This window comes from Heptranchias perlo, chromosome 10 (assembly GCF_035084215.1).
Source record: "Heptranchias perlo isolate sHepPer1 chromosome 10, sHepPer1.hap1, whole genome shotgun sequence".
In the NCBI taxonomy this organism is placed as follows: domain Eukaryota; kingdom Metazoa; phylum Chordata; class Chondrichthyes; order Hexanchiformes; family Hexanchidae; genus Heptranchias; species Heptranchias perlo.
In genome coordinates, this window is record NC_090334.1 from 79,044,102 (window position 1) to 79,065,814 (window position 21,713).

Sequence of the window (21,713 nt, forward strand, 5' to 3'; positions counted from 1 at the left end):
AATTTGGGAAAGCCCGGGCCCCAGTGGCTCCCCAGCCAAGTTCTACAATCTTTAGTCCAGGAACTGCACTAATGATCTGGAGAAATGAATTCAAATTCCGCCACGGCCGCTGGGGAATTTAAATTCAGTTAATTAAATAAAAATCTTTAATAAGAAGCTAGTATTAGTAGTTGTAAACAATTTTACAACACCAAGTTATAGTCCAGCAATTTTATTTTAAATTCACAAGCTTTCGGAGGCTTCCTCCTTCGTCAGGTGAACGATGTGAAAATCGTTTCCTCCTTCGTCATTTTCAAATCGTTCACCTGACGAAGGAGGAAGCCTCCGAAAGCTTGTGAATTTAAAATAAAATTGCTGGACTATAACTTGGTGTTGTAAAATTGTTTACAATTGTCAACCCCAGTCCATCACCGGCATCTCCACATCAGTATTAGTAGTGGTAACCATGAGACTATCGGGTTGTCGTAAAAACCCATCTGGTTCACAAATGTCCTTTAGGGAAGGGAACCTGCTGTCCTTACCCAGTCTGGCCTATTTGTGAGTCAAGACCCAAAGCAATGTGGTTGATTCTTAACTGCCCTCTGAAATGCCTAGCAAGCCACTCAGTTGTACAATCCCGCTACAAAAAGCAGCACTGAGAGTATTTTCACCACACAGACTGCAGCGGTTCAAGAAGGCTGCTCACCACCACCTTCCCAAGGGCAATTAGGGATGGGCAATAAATGCTGCCCTTGCCAGATCCTGCCACCCAACTGGATGCGGTTGTCCCTGGCCTACTTCATGCCAACCATATGGAGTTCATACAGGGCCAGCATTCAGGAGACAACATGAGATGCCGATCCAGTGTCATTCACCACTGCAACAACACCATCACCCGTGATTTAGTACTCTCCCTAGACACAGAAGGCATATGGCTGGGTGAAATGAGAGTTCCTTTGCACTGAACCAAATGGCCTTTGGTGACATGTTGAGAAGTGGCCTCAGTTATCCCACATCCCCCGCTCTGGAGAACCAAACAAGGGTGCCCCTTATTCCCTCCTCTTTGCCTTAGCCATACAGCCCCTGGCAACAAGCAGTGGGATGAATACTGGTTTTCATGGAGTCGAGGCTGGAGGAAGTTTAAATCCATCAAATCAGAACAGGAAACTTTATTCCAAAAACAGGATGACACCAGACCAAAGCCAGGGCATGCATTGTAAATGTGTTGCCAAATACCTAGTGCGATTTTCTCTTCTTCTGACAAAGGGTCACACCTCAAATGCTAAGACGGGTGAAAGGACTTGCACTTATATAGAATGGCTACTAGATTTTTTTTTAGACCAGTACGTTGAGGAGCCAACTAGGGAACAGGCTATCCTAGATTGGGTATTATGCAATGAGAAGGGGTTAATTAATAATCTTGTTGTGTGGGGTCCTTTAGGGAAGAGTGACCATAACATGATAGAATTCTTCATTAAGATGGAAAGCAGTCCAATCCGAAACTAGGGTCCTAAATCTAAACAAAGGAAGCTACAAAAGGTATGAGGAGTGAGTTGGCGATGATAGATTGGGAATCTTCATTAAAAGGCATGCCGGTGGATAGGCAATGGCTAACATTTAAGGAACGAATGCATGAATTGCAACAGTTATACATTCCTTTCTGGCGCAAAAACACAAAAAGGAAAAGCGGCCCAACCATGGCTAACAAAAGAAATTAAGGATAGTATTAGATCCAAAGAGGAGTCATGTAAAGTTGCCAGAAAAAGTAGCAAGCCTGAGGATTGGGAGCAGTTTAGAATTCAGCAAAAAAGGACCGAGAGATTGATTAAGATGGGAAAAAGAGAGTGAGAGAGCTTCTACAAGTATGTAAACAGAAAAAGATTAGTGAAGACAAATGTAGGTCCCTTACAATCAGAACCAGGAGAATTTATAATGGGGAACAAGGAAATGGCAGAGCAATTAAACAAATACTTTGGTTCTGTCTTCATAGAAGAGGACACAAATAACTTTCCAAAAAACTAAGGAACTAAGGGACTTGAGAAGGAGGAATTAAAGGAAATTTGTATTAGTAAAAAAAGTGCTGGAGAAATTAATGGGACTCAAAGCCGATAAATCCCCAGGGCCTGACAATCTGCATCCAAGTGTACTAAATGAGGTAGCCATGGAAATAGTGCATGCATTGGTTGTCATCTTCCAAAATTCTATAGATTATGGAACAGATCCCGCAGAATGGAGGGTGGCAAATGTAACCCCACTATTTAAAAAAGGAGGGAGAGAATACAGAGAACTACAGACCGGTTGGCCTAACATCAGTAGTAGGGAAAATGCTAGAGTCTATTATAAAGGATGTGATAACAGAACACTTAGAAAATATCAATGGGATTAGACAAAGTCAACATGGATTAATGAAAGGGAAATAGTGTTTGACAAACCTACTGGAGTTTTTTGAGGATGTAACTGGTAGAACAGATAAGGGAGAACCAGTGGATGTGGTGTATTTGGATTTTCAGAAGGCCTTTGATAAAGTCACACATAAGAGGTTAGTGTGCAAAATTAAAGCACATAGGATTGGCGGTTATATATTGGCATGGATTGAAAACTGGTTAACAGACAGGTAACAGAGAGTAGGAATAAATGGGTGGCAGGCAGTGATTAGCGAGGTACCGCAGAAATCAGTGCTTGGGCCCCTGCCATTCACAATATATATCAATGATTTGGATGAGGGAACCAATTGTAATATTTCCAAAACTAGGTGGGATTGGGAGTTGTGAGGAGAATGCAAAGAGGCTTCAAGGCAATTTAGACAAGTTGAGTGAGTGGGCAAATACATGGCGGATGCAGTATAACGTGGATAAATGTGAAGTTATCCACTTCAGAGGGAAAAACAGAAAGGCAGAGTATTATTTAAATGGTGATAGATTGGGAAATGTTGATGTACAAAGGGATCTGGGTGTTCTTGTCCACCAGTCACTGAAAGTAAACATGCAGGAGCAGCAAGCAGTTAGGAAGGCAAATGGTATGTTGGCCTACATTGCAAGAGGATTGGAGTACAGGAGCAAAGATGCCTTACTGATGCAGGGCCTTGGTGAGACCACACCTAGAGTATTGTGTGCAGTTTTGGTCGTCTGACCTATGAAAGGATATACTTGCCATAGAGGGAGTGCAGCGAAGGTTCACCAGACTGATTCCTGGGAAAGCAGGGCTGTCGTATGAGGGTACGGTAGCATAGTGGTTATGTTACTGGACTAGTAATCCAGAGGCCTGGACTAAAATCCAGAGTCATGAGTTCAAATCCCGCCACGGCAGCTGGCGAATTTAAAATTCAATTAATTAATTAAATTCAATTAATTAAATAAAAATCTGGAATTAAAATACTAGTATCAGTAATGAAACTACCGGATTGTCGTAAAAACCCATCTGGTTCACTAATGTCCTTTAGGGAAGGAAACCTGCCATCCTTACCCGGTCTGGCCTTGATGTGACTCCAGACCCACAGCAATGTGGTTGATTCTTAAATGCCCTCTGAAATGGCCTAGCAAGCCACTCAGTTGTAAAATCGCGCTACGAAAAGTCATAAGAATAAAACCGGACGGACCACCCGGCACCGGACACGACAACGGCAAAACACCAAGCCCAGTCGACCCTGCAAGGTCCTCCTTACTAACATCTGGGGACTTGTGCCAAAATTGGGAGAGCTGTCCCACAGACCAGTCAAGCAACAGCCTGACATGGCCATACTCACAGAATCATACGTTCCAGCCAACGTCCCAGACTCTTCCATCACCATCCCTGGGTATGTCCTGTCCCACGGCAGGACAGACCCACCAGAGGTGGCGGTACAGTGATATACAGTCAGGAGGGAGTGGCCCTGGGAGTCCTCAACATTGACTCTGGACCCCATGAAATCTCATAGCATCAGGTCAAACATGGGCACGGAAACCTCCTGCTGATTACCACCTACCGTCCTCCCTCAGCTGATGAATCAGTCCTCCTCCATGTTGAGCACCACTTGGAGGAAGCACTGAGGGTAGCAAGGGCACAAAATGTACTCTGGGTGGGGGACTTCAATGTCCATCACCAAGAGTGGCTTGGTAGCACCACTACTGACCGAGCTGGCTGAGTCCTGAAGGACATCTGGGCCTGCGGCAGGTGGTGAGCGAACCAACGCGAGGGAAAAACTTACTTGACCTCGTCCTCACCAATCTAGCTGTCGCAAATGCATCTGTCCATGACAGCATTGGTGGGAGTGACCACCGCACAGTCCTTGTGGAGACGAAGTCCCGTCTTCGCACTGAGGACACCATCCAACGTGTTGTGTGGCACTACCACCGTGCTAAATGGGATAGATTCAGAATGGATCTAGCAGCTCAAAACTGGGCATCAATGAGGCACTGTGGGCCATCAGCAGCAGCAGCAGAATTGTATTCCAGCACAATCTGTAACCTCATGGCCCGGCATATTCCTCACTCTACCATTACCAACAAGCCAGGGGATCAACCCTGGTTCAATGAGGAGTGTAGAAGAGCATGCCAGGAGCAGTACCAGGCGTACCTAAAAATGAGGTGCCAACCTGGTGAAGCTACAACACAGGACTACATGCATGCTAAACAGCAGAAGCAACATGCTATAGACAGAGCTAAGCGATTCCACAACCAACGGATCAGATCAAAGCTCTGCAGTCCTGCCACATCCAGTCGTGAATGTTGGTGGACAATTAAACAACTAACGGGAGGAGGAGGATCTGCAAACATCCCCATTCTCAATGATGGCGGAGTCCAGCACGTGAGTGCAAAAGACAAGGCTGAAGCGTTTGCAACCATCTTCAGCCAGAAGTGCGGAGTGGATGATCCATCTCAGCCTCCTCCCGATATCCCCACCATCACGGAAGCCAGTCTTCGGCCAATTCGATTCACTCCACGTGATATCAAGAAACGGCTGAGTGCACTGGATACAGCAAAGGCTATGGGCCCCGACAACATCCCAGCTGTAGTGCTGAAGACTTGTGCTCCAGAACTTGCGCCTCTAGCCAAGCTGTTCCAGTACAGCTACAACACTGGCATCTACCCGACAATGTGGAAAATTGCCCAGGTACGTCCTGTCCACAAAAAGCAGGACAAATCCAATCCGGCCAATTACCGCCCCATCAGTCTACTCTCAATCATCAGCGAAGTGATGGAAGATGTCATTGACAGTGCTATCAAGCGGCACTTAATCACCAATAACCTGCTCACCGATGCTCAGTTTGGGTTCTGCCAGGACCACTCGGCTCCAGACCTCATTACAGCCTTGGTCCAAACATGGACAAAAGAGCTGAATTCCAGAGGTGAGGTGAGAGTGACTGCCCTTGACATCAAGGCAGCATTTGACCGAGTGTGGCACCAAGGAGCCCTAGTAAAATTGAAGTCAATGGGAATCAGGGGGAAAACTCTCCAGTGGCTGGAGTCACACCTAGCACAAAGGAAGATGGTAGTGGTTGTTGGAGGCCAATCATCTCAGCCCCAGGGCATTGCTGCAGGAGTTCCTCAGGGCAGTGTCCTAGGCCCAACCATCTTCAACTGCTTCATCAATGACCTTCCCTCCATCATAAGGTCAGAAATGGGGATGTTCGCTGATGACTGCACAGTGTTCAGTTCCATTCGCAACCCCTCAGATAATGAAGCAGTCCGAGCCTGCATGCAGCAAGACCTGGACAACATCCAGGCTTGGGCTCATAAGTGGCAAGTAACATTCGCGCCAGATAAGTGCCAGGCAATGACCATCTCCAACAAGAGAGAGAGTCTAACCACCTCCCCTTGACATTCAACGGCATTACCATCGCCGAATCCCCCCCCATCAACATCCTGGGGGTCACCATTGACCAGAAACTTAACTGGACCAGCCATATAAATACTGTGGCTACGAGAGCAGGTCAGAGGCTGGGTATTCTGCCGCGAGTGACTCACCTCCTGACTCCCCAAAGCCTTTCCACCATCTACAAGGCACAAGTCAGGAGTGTGATGGAATACTCTCCACTTGCCTGGATGAGTGCAGCTCCAACAACACTCAAGAAGCTCGACACCATCCAAGATAAAGCAGCCCGCTTGATTGGCACCCCATCCACCACCCTAAACATTCACTCCCTTCACCACCGGCGCACTGTGGCTGCAGTGTGCACCATCCACAGGATGCATTGCAGCAACTCGCCAAGGCCTCTTCGACAGCACCTCCCAAACCCGCGACCTCTACCACCTAGAAGGACAAGAGCAGCAGGCGCATGGGAACACCACCTGCACGTTCCCCTCCAAGTCACACACCATCCCGACTTGGAAATATATCGCCGTTCCTTCATTGTCGCTGGGTCAAAATCCTGGAACTCCCTTCCTAACAGCACTGTGGGTGAACCGTCACCACACGGACTGCAGCGGTTCAAGAAGGCGGCTCACCACCACCTTCTCGAGGGCAATTAGGGATGGGCAATAAATGCTGGCCTCGCCAGCGACGCCCACATCCCGTGAACGAATAAAAAAAAAGATTGGGTCGACTGGGCCTGTATTCACTAGAGTTTAGAAGAATGAGAGGGCATCTCATTGAAACGTATAAAATTCTGACAAGGCTAGACAGACTGGATGCAAGGAGGATGTTTCCCCTGGCTGGGGGGGTGTCTAGAACGAGGAGTCACAGTCTCAGGATATGGGTTAGGACATTTAGGACTGAGATGAGGAGAAATTTCTTCACTCGGAGGGTGGCAAACCTGTGGAATTCTCTACCACAAAAGGCTGTGGAGGCCAAGTCACTGAATATATTTGAGAAGGAGATAGATAAATTTCTAGAAACAAAAGGCAACAAGGGATATGGGGAGAGCGCGGGAATATTGTATTGAGATAGAGGATCAGCCATGATCATATTGAATGGCGGAGCAGGCTCGAAGGGTCGAATGGCCTACTCCTGCTCCTATTTTCTATGTTTCTATGTTGTCAAGTCTCAGGACATCCCAATGCTCTTTACAGCCAATGGATTATTTTTGAGGTGCAGTTATTATTGTTACGCAGCATCTTTCTCTTACAAATACTGATCAAGGTGCTGTGCATTTCCTGTCTATTTTCTCCCCATGTTCCTTATCTCATATCTCAAGTGAATGCGAGAAAGTAAAATATCTCTTAGCTCACTCTAAATTAGAACAAGAATTGACTCCACTATTAAAATATGCTGCAGTACAGTATAAAAGTGACATAACTTTATTCACTTACCTCCTGTTCCGAGGACCTTCAGTAGTTCAAAGTTTTCAATCCCAACTTTTTCTGCATGCCCTGTTAAATTAGCTGTAAAACAACACAACTGTGTTAGCCACAACCTATTTTTAAACAGATGTTTTGCTTTAACAGATTTGGTATTTGAATTCTTTTAAATTTCTTTCAACATTTTGAATCCCATCTGGGCACTGAAGAATCTTGTGCTCAGATTGGCCTCAAACAAAAAATGATCCAGAAGGGGACAGAGACAAATTCTACTAATCTTCTAAAGTATAAACTGCAATCAAACAGACACATTACATTACACTGCAGCAGAGACTATGGGCACTGCCCATTTAGTTATGTACATACAGATGTCAGTATTTATTGCTCAGAACTTCCAAAGGAACTATTCATTGAGAACATATCCTTTTCAACCTTGCAGCTGTCCTGCATTATGGGCCTTGACCTTTCAGATATTTTTCACAAGTCAAAAGACGACTAACATGCACCTAGTTGAGATTTAATAGAAGGGTTAACTGGCAGATTAGTCTGAAAGCATCATTTTAGGGCCAGTTCATATACATCCAATAAAAGCCTCTAGGAGTTCAGGTGGGGTCCACTTTTATTACACACTAGTCACTTTAATAGAATGATACAGCATAAAAGGAGGCTGTTCGGCTCATCGTGCCTGTGCCATCTCTTTGAAAGAGCGATCCAATTAGTCCCACTCCCCTAGCCTTTCCCCATAGCCCTGTAAATTTTTCCCCCTTCAAGTATTTATCTAATTCCTTTTTGAAAATTATTATTGAATTTGCTTCCATCACCCTTTCAGGCAGTCATCAGCATCATCATCAGCAGCAGTTAGGAGAAGAGATTTTTGGGAAGCTAAAAAGGCCATTTGGCACAAAAAGCATGACCAATCTTTGTCCCAATCTAGCTGCCTTTCCACCATATTCTTTAATTGCTTCTCTCTCCAGAAGGAAATTCAGTTACCTCATGAACCCATTTATACCATTTTCTTCAGTGGCCTTCACTGGTAGGCTACACCACAAGTTTATTATCCTTTGTACAAAAAAGATTCACTTATGGCCCAATCACCTTAACCTTGCCTCAAGTCTTTCTGCTCATTCCAAACATTCAACTCCAAGGACTATGGCAGGATTCAAAGCATTTCTGATCTTCAGAACAGAGGAATGACCATGTTACAAGTATGGGGTCTGCCTTACAGTAGTGATCATCACCATAATCTAAGTGATCAGAGTGTCTTATGTCCAGGACAGTATCTGTACTGCCCAATATATAGTTACACAACATTGTAACTCAGAGGTGTAACAATAAGACTCCCTTAAGTTCTGAATTGCATATCATGTCTTTCACACATGCCCTCACATGTGCTACTCCAGTCTTTCTTGAGACGAACTGAAACACTTTGTTAAACAAGGCTAGATACGAATTGTTAAGCAGCTTTATTTTACCGACAGCATGTGAATGCACAGAGCAGATATAATCACATCTTACTTTGATACAACTAACTACAAAACAGCCCTTGAGAACAAGAAAATTATTTTAAAATACACCATGCTATTCCAGTTAGCAGGCACGCTTAACCTTTTCCTGGTCAGTCTTCTGATCCTGACTGGCTCTGAGCTCAAGAAGAACGAGTTTCCCCACGCTGGGCCAGGCTTGCTCCTCAGACCTAGCTGATTGGATGAGTGCCCATGTATCCCTTTGTCCATTTCTCTGTTCGAATTCACAGGAAGTCGAAGGGCTGTCCCTCTGATTTCCTCCCCATTTAGTTATTTGCCAGTGTGCCAGTCAATAAAACCGGCAGCAATCTGAAACCCAAGATGTAGGTTTGAGGGAAACATTTCCTGCAGTTCTCAAAACTGATAAGGGACATCCTGACTTAGATGGGTCTGGGATGAGACAATTGATCCTGCTTGATATAACCATGAACAATGACCTTCCACAAACTGGCTCATCTGGATTAAATACACATCTTCAGTGTGTGCAGGATGTTGTTATTTTGTTTAAAAAACTGTGCAAATTCACGGTTTTAAAACACGACTCTTAAACATAGTTCGTTCCCAAAAGGAATGACTGAAATTCATAAAAGTTGACAGACAAGCTACAACACTTAGAATTTCAGCAGCAATTCAGGTCACATACAATTTAAGTTTTCATTATAGCAAGGAGGAAATCCTGCTGGATTTTATTCTATAAATAATCTATCAGTCTCATCATGACAAACGTATTCTGTGGCAAGATTCAGCAGCACAGGATGGTTCACAAAATATCAGATTGCTAAGAATCACTGCCGTGCTCCAGGTATTACATTTTCCTCACTTATGTAGGTACATAGGAGCTGAACTCTTAGGTCACTGGAAAATATTCAACAGCTACTAATGTAGGTCAATGCTGGTCTCATCTGCATACCAACAATCTTTGGCCTACACTCTTCACCTTTGAGCTCTGGTTTTGTATTGGTTTCTGTGATTTTTATCAACGTCAAGTATAGAGGTGAAAGTTACTTGCGGGGAAGGAAAGTACAAAAAACAATGCACATGCAAAGTCAGAAGCATCATTTTCAGTTCTTATCTATTACAATGTAATCAAGTGACAATGGAAGAATACTAGTTTTAAACCCATGCCCTGGGAGAAGATTTCAACACTCAGTTCACAAAGCAAAACTGATTCAGAGTAGATCTAGATGAATCATGTATAAATTACACATATATACAATACCTGCACCAGACTGATCCCGAGGGAGCCTTGTCATCTCAGACTTTACAGAAAACTGGATGGATTTCAGAGACAAGTAAGGTAAAGGCTTAGTGTGTTTATCCAGTGAGTAGCTGAGCTATGCAGACCAGAAATGTCCTAAAGTCAACCTCTTGGCATGTGCTAAGAGTTAGCTGATCTCAACTGGAGCACCAGTATGGTACAGCAGCGTAGTGATTATATTTCTGGACTAGTAATCAAGAGGCCTGGACTAATAATCCAGAGTCACGAGTTCAAATCCCACCACGGCAGCTGGGGAATATAAATTCAATTAATTAAATAACAAATCTGGAATTAAAAAAAACTAGCATCAGTAATGGTGGCCATGAAACTACTGGATTGTCATAAAAACCCATCTGGTTCACTTTAGGGCAGGAAAGCTGCCATCCTTACCTGGTCTGGCCTATATGTGATTCCAGACCCACAGCAATGTGGTTGATTCTTAATCGCCCTCTGAAATGGCCTAGCAAGCCATTCAGTTGTACAATCTCGCTACAGAAAGTCATAATAAGAATAAAACCGGACAGACCACCTGGCATCGGACCACTAAGCACCAGACACGACAAAGGCAAACCAAGTCGACCCTGCAAAGTCCTCCTCACGAACTTCTGGGGACTTGTGCCAAAATTGGGAGAGCTGTCCCACAGACTAGTCAAGCAACAGCCTGACATAGCCACTCTCACAGAATCATACCTTTCAGCCAACGTCCCAGACTCTTCCATCACCATCCCTGGGTATGTCCTGTCCCACTAGCAGGACAGACCAGCCAGAGGTGGCGGTACAGTGATATATAGTCAGGAGGGAGTGGCCCTGGGAGTCCTCAACATTGACTCCGGGCCCCATGAAATCTCATGGCATCAGATCAAACATGGGCAAGGAAACCTTCTGCTGATTACCACCTACCACCCTCCTTCAGCTGATGTATCAGTCCTCCTCCATGCTGAGGGTAGCACGGGCACAGAATGTACTCTGGGTGGGGGACTTCAACGTCCATCACCAAGAGTGGCTCGGTAGCACAACTACTGACCGAGCTGGCCGAGTCTTGAAGGACATAGCTGCCAGACTGGACCTACGGCAGGTGGTGAGCGAACCAACATGAGGAAAAAACCTACTTGACCTCGTCCTCACCAATCTACCTGTCGCAAATGCATCTGTCCGTGACAGTATCGGTAGGAGCGACCACAGCACTGTCCTCGTGGAGACGAAGTCCTGTCTTCACACTGAGGACACCAACCAACGTGTTGTGTGGCACTACCACCGTGCTAAATGGGATAGATTCAGAACAGATCTAGCAGCTCAAAACTGGGCATCCATGAGGCGCTGTGGGGAATCAGCAGGAGCAGAATTGTATTCCAGCACAATCTGTAACCTCATGGCCAGGCATATTCCTCACTCTACCATTACCAACAAGCCAGGGGATCAACCCTGGTTCAATGAGGAGTGTAGAAGAGCATACCAGGAGCAGCACCAGGCATACCTAAAAATGAGGTGCCAACCTGGTGAAGCTACAAAACAGGACTACATGTATGCTAAACAGCAGAAGCAACATGTTATAGACACAGCTAAGCGATTCCACAAACAACGGATCAGATCAAAGCGCTGCAGTCCTGCCACATCCAGTCGTGAATGGTGGTGGACAATTAAACAACTAACGGGAGGAGGAGGCTCTGTAAACATCCCCATCCTCAATGATGATGTGGAGATGCCGGTGATGGGCTGGGGTATACAAATGTAGGACAGGCCCTGCGAATATACAGGATCTGCTCAGACGAGGAGGAACGCGATGGACACCTACAGACGCTGAAAGACGCCCTCGTAAGAACGGGATATGACGCTCGACTTGTGGATTGACAGTTCCGACGGGCCACAGCGAAGAATCGCATAGACCTCCTCAGAAGACAAACACGGGACGCAACCAACAGAGTACCCTTCGTCGTCCAGTACTTCCCCGGAGCGGAGAAACTACGCCATGTTCTCCGCAGCCTTCAACATGTCATCGATGACGACGAACACCTCGCTAAGGCCATCCCCACGCCTCCACTACTCGCCTTCAAACAGCCACCCAACCTCAAACAGACCATCGCTCGCAGCAAATTACCCAGCTTTCAGGAGAACAGCATCCACGACACCACACAACCCTGCCACGGCAACTTCTGCAAGACATGCCAGATCATCGACACAGATACCACCATCACACGAGAGGACACCACCCACCAGGTACATGGTTCATACTCCTGTGACTCGGCCAACGTTGCCTACCTCATACGTTGCAGGAAAGGATGCCCCAGAGCATGGTACATTGGCGAGACCATGCAGACACTGCGACAACGGATGAACGGACACCGCGCAACAATCGCCAGACAGGAGGGTTCCCTCCCAGTCGGGGAACACTTCAGCAGTCAAGGACATTCAGCCACCGATCTTCGGATAAGCATTCTCCAAGGTGGCCTTCGAGACACACGACAACGCCATATCGTCGAGCAGAAATTGATAGCCAAGTTCCGCACCCATGAGGATGGCCTGAACCGGGATCTTGGGTTCATGTCATGCTACACGTAACCCCAACAGCGGGAAAAGGAAAAATAAGTTATCTGTTTTTAATATAACTGGACATTCTCTCTCTCTCTCTCTCTCTTTCTTTCCCTCTCTGCCTTTCGGGTCTCTTTCTCTCCTTGTCTGTGTAATTTGACCCTTGTGTATTCAGTATACTGGGACATACTGTTTTCCGTGGCTAACCTGTCTGAACACCAACGACACCTTTGATTCCCAGCCTAATATAAGATATGCGATTTGAGAACCTCTCAAATCGCATATCTCACTCGCTCACCTGACGAAGGAGATGGTCTCCGAAAGCTTGTGATTTTCAAATAAAACTGTTGGACTATAACCTGGTGTTGTAAGATTCCTTACATCCTCAATGATGGCAGAGTCCAGCACGTGAGTGCAAAAGATAAGGCTGAAGCATTTGCAACCATCTTCAGCCAGAAGTGCCGAGTGGATGATCCGTCTCGGCCTCGTCTGGATATCCCCACCATCACAGAAGCTAGTCTTCAGCCAATTCGATTCACTCCACATTATATCAAGAAACGACTGAGTGCACTGGATACAGCAAAGGCTATGGTCCCTGACAACATCCTGGCTGTAGTACTGAAGACTTGTGCTCCAGAACTAGCCGCCCCTCTAGCCAAACTGTTACAACACTGGCATCTAACAGACAATGTGGAAAATTGCCCAGATATGTCCTGTCCACAAAAAGCAGGACAAATCCAATCCAGCCAATTACCGCCCCATCAGTCTACTCTCAATCATTAGCGAAGTGATGGAAGGTGTCGTCGACAGTGCTATCAAGCGACACTTACTCACCAATAACCTGCTCACCGATGCTCAGTTGGGGTTCCACCAGGACCACTCGGCTCCAGACCTCAGTACAGCCTTGATCCAAACATGGACAAAAGAGCTCAGTTCCAGAGGTGAGGTGAGAGTGACTGCCCTTGACATCAAGGCAGCATTTGACCGAGTGCAGCATCAAGGAGCCCTAGGAAAATTGAAGTCAATGGGAATCAGGGGGGAAAACTCTCCAGTGGCTGGAGTCATATCTAGCACAAAGGAAGATGGTAGTGGTTGTTGGAGGCCAATCATCTCAACCCCAGGCCACTGCTGCAGGAGTTCCCCGGCCAACCATCTTCAGCTGCTTCATCAATGACCTTCCCTCCATCATAAGGTCAGAAATGGGAATGTTCGCTGATGATTGCACAGTGTTCAGTTCCATTCGCAACCCCTCAGATAATGAAGCAGTTTGTGCCCACCTGCAGCAAGACCTGGATAACATCCAGGCTTGGGCTGATAAGTGGCAAGTAACATTTGCGCCAGACAAGTACCAGGAAATGACCATCTCCAACAGGAGAGAGTCTAACCACCTCCCCTTGACATTCAACGGCATTACCATCACCGAATCCCCCACAATCAACATCCTGGGGTTCACCATTGACCAGAAACTTAATGGACCAGCCACATAAATACTGTGGCTACAAGAGTAGGTCAGAGGCTAGGTATTCTGCAGCGAGTGACTCACCTCCTGATTCCCCAAAGCCTTTCCACCATCTACAAGACACAGGTCAGGAGTGTGATGGAATACTCTCCACTTGCCTGGATGAGTGCAGCTCCAACAACACAAGAAACTCGACACCATCCAGGACAAAGCAGTCCACTTGATTGGCACCCCATCCACCACCCGAAACATTCACTCCCTTCACCACCGACACACAGTGGCTGCAGTGTGTACCATCCACAGGATGCACTGCAGCAACTTGTCAAGACTTCTTCGACAGCACCTCCCAAACCCGTGACCTCTACCACCTAGAAAGACAAGGGCAGCAGGCACATGGGAACAACACCACTTGCACGTTCCCCTCCAAGTCACACACCAGCCCAGCTTGGAAATATATCGCCATTCCTTCATCGTCGCTGGGTCAAAATCCTGGAACTCCCTACCTAACAGCACTGTGAGAGAACCTTCACCACACAGACTGCAGCGGTTCAAGAAAGCAGCTCACCACCACCTTCTCAAGGGCAATTAGGGATGGGCAATAAACGCTGGCCTGGCCAGCGATGCCCACATCCCATGAACGAATAAAAAAGTGCTACAGTGGTTTTCAGTGCCCAAGATTAGAGGGGAAATAGAAAAATAAATACGGAGATAGATAAAATCAAAATCAGTAAGAATTCCCACTCCTGATCACTATGGAAGTGTGACAGTGTGGATGTCGGGTTAAAAATGATTGATTTGCCTGTGATGACCCCTATGGTTGAACAGCCTGTTGCCGCTCACTGTGAAGTTCATACATGAAGAATAGCCACTTGGGCAAGGTGCTGGAGGCTGTCCAGCTCCCACCAGACTGTTTCATAATGAGCATTAAATGGAAGGAAGGGATATTAAAAAAGGAAAATAAGAAAAAAACAAAATGTACAAAAAAGATCAATGCTAAATAAGAATTCTGAATTACTTTCATACTGATCAATTAATACTTGTTGGTCAGGTAAACAAAAACAGTACATACTCTAAGGTTCCCTTAATAATGGACCAAATCTTACTGGAGTAGGACATCTCCCGGCACGCGCCTTTAGTTAGATTTTTTCCTGCAACCTTCAACTCGAATATAATTTGCGCCGTAACTTGATGGAAATGTGAGCTGATAACGGCGTGGCGAGGGCAAGGGGACATCTGGGACCTTAGCGAACGGTGGGACCAACTGTGTATCTCCTTAACCAATGAGATTTAAGGATTGAGAAAGAAACAGAGGAATGACGGTGAAGGAGGGTCAAATCAGGTACAGAAAGTGAAATAAAGAGAGGAGGAAAGGAAGATTGGATTGAGAGAGAAAAAGAGACAGAAAGGAAAAGTAAGAAAAAAAAGCCCTAATTTTTAGCGACGAGTTTAATGGGCAACTAATGTACAAATCCAGCAAGTTCTTAAAAAATAACTGGAAGGCTAAGGGCGAGGTGCCGTTTGTGCAACGCAAATGGCATAAATTGACCAGCAAGTTCTGAAGATTCGCAACTCACGGCATATCGCTTCACCCCCTGAATTTTCTGGCCATTAATTAATAACACGTGCATCGTTAACATGCTATTATTTTTCCAGGAAGATTTGGCCCCAGACCTTTTAAAAGAATTGCACTAGTTTGTACCCTAGCTACGGTATATTCAACTGCATATTGTGACAACAGGTTGATTTTAGAACTTCCAGCTGCATCTGCTCACAGCGCATTCTCAGACATTTAATTTCAGTGGTGCCATTACTGTTTACATGGTCATAAATCAAACTACTTCAATCCATTCGCTGCCTGAAGGGAGTTTTTGCTCGAAACATTTTCAGTATTTACACAGCCACTACTCATTTGCTGAATGACTCACTATGTATAACCAGCATTTAATGTTTTTGTTTCAGGTTTACAGCATTTGTAGTTTACCATTTTAATTACAACAAAAGTGGAGATCCCTGCAGCACTAACAGCACAGGTAGTTGAATATAGAAAAAGGCTGTAGAGCAGATAATCAGAACAGTATTTTGGCTAACCACTGGCTGTTGAGATTTTGGTTCTTTCTCTGCTCTACAGAGATCCGGTCTCCCGATCAGTCATATGGCAATGCATTTTGAATGCCTTGGTGCATGCTAGCTCCTAAGGTTAATTGCAAGAATTCAACATCTAGAGATGTAAAGTGGAAATCTGTATGGTTAACTTCTCCATATATCAATTGATACAAACTATAAATCTTTTTTGGTGTTTGAGACTAGCAAATTAATGTTTCTTGTGTTGGAATCCACCAAGTCTGGAACGATTGGGAGAGAAAATCAAGAACTATTGTCTGGGTGACACCAAACTTCTGTTTGAATAGGCGACAGTGCAGTGAGGTTTGATTTCTACACAGTGAGGGTGCAGGGAGTCGCAAGAGCACATTTGCAGTTCGGAAGAGAAGAAAGTTTCTATGATTCTGAAGTTGAGCACAGTAATGACCTTAGTAGCAGTACCGATTAGGGTGTCACTTCCAGTTGTTGATTTATTAACATGCAAGAAACGAGAATTCAACAGGAATACATACCATTTTACTACTGGTTAATATGCTTTATCCAAGTACTTGTTTCAATAAAAAAAATTAAATATTCAATTGTTACGAAAATCCAACATATATTCAGATGCATCTTCCCATCTATTATTGGGTTTTGCAAGTATGTTTGCAAAATGTGAAGTAAAAGCAACTAAATTACATTTTTTGCCTTTAGATGTAATCAGTTGTCAATACCTAGAGATAGGTACTACCAGTTTCCAAAAATGCAGTTTTCAGTTGGTTTCTGCTGCCAGACTCAAAATAAAAAACAGGGAAGGATTAAAACTGCCCCAGTGACTTCTACTAAACTTTCTTTCAACATGCAACTCAAGAGTTTGAGAATACCGGTATTATAAATTTTAATGCTGGCCTCAGAAAATTATTATTTTAAATGTGAAACTATGTAATTCAAATACTTTAACCCTCTACAGTTATTTATATAGATATTCACTAAATATTGTTTGTGACCCTAAATTTTCAATCCATGAAAATACTTTGGATTTGATAATCATGCACAATCACAACAGGAACATATTCTAAAAGAAAAACAGAAAGTTATGCATTTATATTGCACCTTTCTTGACCTGAGGACGTCCCAAAGCACTTTACAGCCAATAAATTACTTTAGAAGTATAGTCACTGTTGTAATGTATGAAACACAGCAGCCAATTTGCGCACAGCAAGCTCCCACAAACAGCAATGAAATAAATGACTGGATAACCTGTTTTAGGTGTTGTTTGAGGCATAAATGTTGGCCAAGACACCAGGAGAACTCCCTGCTCTTCTTCGACTATGCCATGGGCTCTTTTACATCCACCTGAGAGGGCAGACAGGGTCCTCTATTAAGAAGTTCAAACATAAAATCAACCTAACTAGCGGACTACTGCATTTAGGAGTGGTTTGCCTTTGTTGCCAATCTGAGTGGGAGATGGTTGACACAAAGTTCAGCATGACTCATTCCAATATTCAGCAAGAGATGCACTTCTGTGTACCGAAATACAAATGCAACTTTTTTGTTGTAATTTATTAAACACAGATTCCTGTGCTGAGATAGTAGGTCTCAGCAGGGCCAGCAGTAGGAAGAACTGCCTGAGCTCTCATTCCAGATTGCTATAGTGATCCTGTTAGAATCAATGTATAAATATGGATCTGGCTGGCTGCAAAGCCCAGTCCCCATGGTTGAATAGACTCCTGACTTACCCAGGAAGAATGGTCATTTTGGCATGGTACTGGAGGATGATCACCATGCACAGGCCTGTATCCCAGCAAGAGGCAGTCCCTTCAGGAAAGGAAGGGGAGAAAAATGCCTCTTTTATTTTTAATCGGTTTATTCACAAGGTCTCAATAGCATCCACTAATCTGCTTCTCACTGTCATTAATCAAGATCAGAAGTAACGTTGGATTGAACTGATGTAAACTTAGCGTCCAGTCATGCATGTTTAAGATTCTGATTGAATCAATGCCAGGAAATTGTTTAAAATCAATTGAAAAGGCAGTTTAGCAGAGATTGTGGGTTATTTTAGGACATCATAAAAAAGTGAAGCAGGTGGATAATAGTGATTGAGCTTCAAATGCTTATCTGCAAGAGTAGGAAAGCAAGAGCTATGCCACTCCACAGCAGACCACTGTCTGGTGCTAATCCAGCTTCTCTTGCCCCACAAGAGTCATTGCGCTGCTCTGAAATTAATATCCTTATCCCTGTCTATTTTCAGGCACTAGCGAGCAAATATCAGAAAATGAGCTTTCACTAGTATTACTGTGAAACAAACTGTATAGCATAATCATTATTCTTCAGGATGACAATCCAAGATCACATCTCTAAACAAACTGGCACAAGCTACCAGGACACCTCTGAACAAATTTCTATTTTGATTGTTCTAAAGAGGCGAACTTACAAATGTCACACTTAATACAGTGGAGGAAGAAAAAAGTAATCAACTGTAGATGAAGCAGTGAAATCATATTTGTAAAGTGCCACATTTCACTGAGCTACTGTACAAAGCACTCAAGGTCTATACTGGCTGCTTCAACACTATCAGGAATAAAAGATCACCATTAAGTTACTTATACTGTAGGCAGCTATCAATACCTTTCTCCCAATGAGTTATCAGAACTTCGTCATTGGAAGATACAGTACATCCACACGATTAGTCGCTGGTCATAGCACATTAATCCTACACAGCAGGGAAGTGGATCTAATTGGATAGCTCTTTCAAAGAGCTGGCACAGGTACGATGGGCTAAATGGCCTCCTTCTGTGCTGTAACAGATTCTACTCTGCAACATAAACAATTTACTGGAGCAGTACGTGGCCCCTGCATGCTGTTTCTGACTCTGGGTTATTAGTTGTATCCATATGATTTATATCAATTAGTGTTAATTGTATTCAGGTGGTGCATATCAATTGGGGACTCTTGTATCCATTTATAAGAGAGCTTATCAAGGGTGTGGTGTGAGTGTAATGTGGAGCTCTGTGAATAAAATTGGAAGCAACTGAAGACTAGGCTCTAGCATTCGATCCTTCACCACCTGGCTATCCAATTTATAACTTTGTTGTGCAAAAGTCCACTCGATGGTGTGTACTAAATACTCAAACGGATATTAAAACTTGTTGAAAAAAAGTATTTATTCCAAAACCCCACGCTGATATATGAACTGTAACAATAAAAGGCAAGTCACACTAAATAGGGAGGCCAATCTGCACATACCCAGATTTGTCTCTAATATTTGGGAGTACACAGGTTTTCGAACTGGGGTCCACGAGGAGATCCCAGGGTCCAGAGATTTACGTTGCAGAAATTTTCTGTGTTATAGAGTAAGAAACTGTAGGCTTAATGTGCTATGACTAGCGGTTAATCATGTGGATGTACTGTATCTTCCCATGGAATAGTTCTAATAACTCATTGGGAGAATGAGTAGTGATAGCTGCCTACTGTACAAGTAACTTAATGGTGAACTTTTATTCCTGATAATACTGAAGTAGCCTATATAGACCTCGAGTGAGTTGCAACAGTAGCTCAGTGAAATGCGGCTCTTTTCAAATATGGTTTCACTGCTTCATCTATAGAATGATTACTTTTTTCTTCCTTCACTTTATTAAGTGTGACCTTAGACTCCTATCTGTGAGGTTGAGCATTCAATGTGTTGCAAGTACACGGTCAAGAATTCTATATTCTACCTTTTTGTTTAAAAAAACTGTACATTTCTGTATTTGTTGACTTACTGGTACGTTATTTTTCCTTGCTGTACACTAATAATAAATGATATGCAATTATAGCACCGTCGTCCTTTTAGTAGCTGACAGTCTTTCAGAGGTTAAGATAGGGGATCCCTGGGAGAGCACCAATATTTGCAGGGGGTCCCCCACACAGTGAAGTTTGAAAACCAACGTGGCAATAGAGTAGAATATAAGAAATAGGAGTAGGAGTAGGCCATACGGCCTCTCGAGCCTGCTCCGCCATTTAATAAGATCATGGCTGATCTTCGACCTCAACTCCACTTTTTCGCCTGATCCCCATATCCCTTGATTCCCTTAGAGTAGGTTGTAGATTTCCCCCATTTTTGGTAGGAGGCAGTGAGAAAGGAGGAAGAGGAACAAATTAACCTTTAAAAAATCCCCCCCACCCCACACCTCATGACATTTGATTTTTATGATTTTTAAGATATCTGTAAATTGGCTGGCAGAAATAATAAAACAGGCTCCGTGGGGAGAATCATATCAAACCTTATTAAAAGGTGTACTGGCATCCAACTGAGGAAAGATGGGAGAGTTTAGCAACTGCTGGAACAGTTTGGAAGATCATGAACGGTTACAAGCATTGAAAACACTGTCTGATATAGCAAAAGGCAAGTGGTCAGGACCAAGATAGATATATCTTTAAAAAATAACAGGATGTCTGGTCACCCCATTTTAAGAGGAAGCCATCATCTGTTTTTTCAAAGGAATAGAATTTTACGCATCACCTCATTTCCATGTGAGAGGGTCTGGGAGTCAGCCACTACGCCTGACTGATAACTGATGGAAATCAGTCATGCTCCAAAAGGTTCAAAATGCTCTCCACCCATTTTCCAATTTTATGGCAAATTGACATTTCTCTCCACAAGATCTGGAAGTCCATTACATACTTGCAGCAATCAGAGACACTTCCATAGTTTAGAGGTGGCATATGTACACCAGTTTGTCAGGAAGCTCTGCACCCTTCTCTCTGGAAATCAAGTACTGCCGACAGGAAATGTAACTGTCAGTCTCTGGTGACACATACCACAGCAGGGCTACCATTCTGCAAGCCTCTATAGACATCCCCTCCATCCAATATAGGGAATGTTACATCTAGCAAATTTAAGTCTGAAACACAACACGCACCTATGGAAGTGCAACCCAGCGGTTTCTGAATTGACACTGCAGTTTTAAATAACCGCACATGTGAAACATAGAAATAGGAGGCCATTCAGCCCCTCAAACCTGTTCCGCCATTCAATTAGATCATGGCTGATCTGTATCTTAACTCTGTTTACCCGTCTTGGTTCCGTAACCCTTAATACCCTTGCCTAACAAATATCTATCAATCTCAATTTTGAAATTTTCAATTGATCCCCAGCCTCAACAGCTTTTTGGGGGGGGAAGGGTGTTCCAGATCTCAACTACGTGAAATCATGCGCAGCTGTTTCTCAGCTTTCGGTGGTGCCCTCAACTCCACTCCATTGAATTCAGAGCACTAGAAGCCAATGCACATTCTGGAGCAGTTTCAAGTAGCAGTCCTGCAATATAAATGGCAGGGACCAGATAGGCTGAACGGCCTGTTTCTGTGCTGTACATATGTAAATTATAAAATAACAGACAGTGATGTAAGTGGAGCTCAATTTATGGATCTTTCTTTCTTTCCTCCCTCCCTTTATGAACAAAGGTTTTGTCTGAAGTAAGGGATTGACGGCCCTTCACCAGAAATCTGTTTTTAAAACTACATTGAAGAATCACTGAAGGGCTGATCAGGTCCAGATGCTTTGCTTGTGTAGCCATCAGCACTCACTGCAGAGTGAGGCTAGGATCTTGATGTTATTTCTTATTTTAGTGTCACAAAAGTGAGACTGTCATAGTTGAAATTTGTCTCCAGTAAATCAGCCTACCCCATGTAAAACT

General features: G+C 44.2%; 1 protein-coding gene across 1 annotated transcript in view; it reads right to left on the bottom strand.

Moving 5' to 3' along the window:
• Nucleotides 1-21,713, bottom strand: part of LOC137326717 (ribosomal protein S6 kinase alpha-5) — a 218,586-nt gene that overhangs the window by 126,194 nt on the left and 70,679 nt on the right. The window contains exon 2 of the mRNA XM_067992069.1: nucleotides 7,206-7,277. Within this exon, the coding sequence (XP_067848170.1) occupies nucleotides 7,206-7,277 (72 nt within the window). The remainder of the gene's footprint in view (nucleotides 1-7,205; nucleotides 7,278-21,713) is intronic.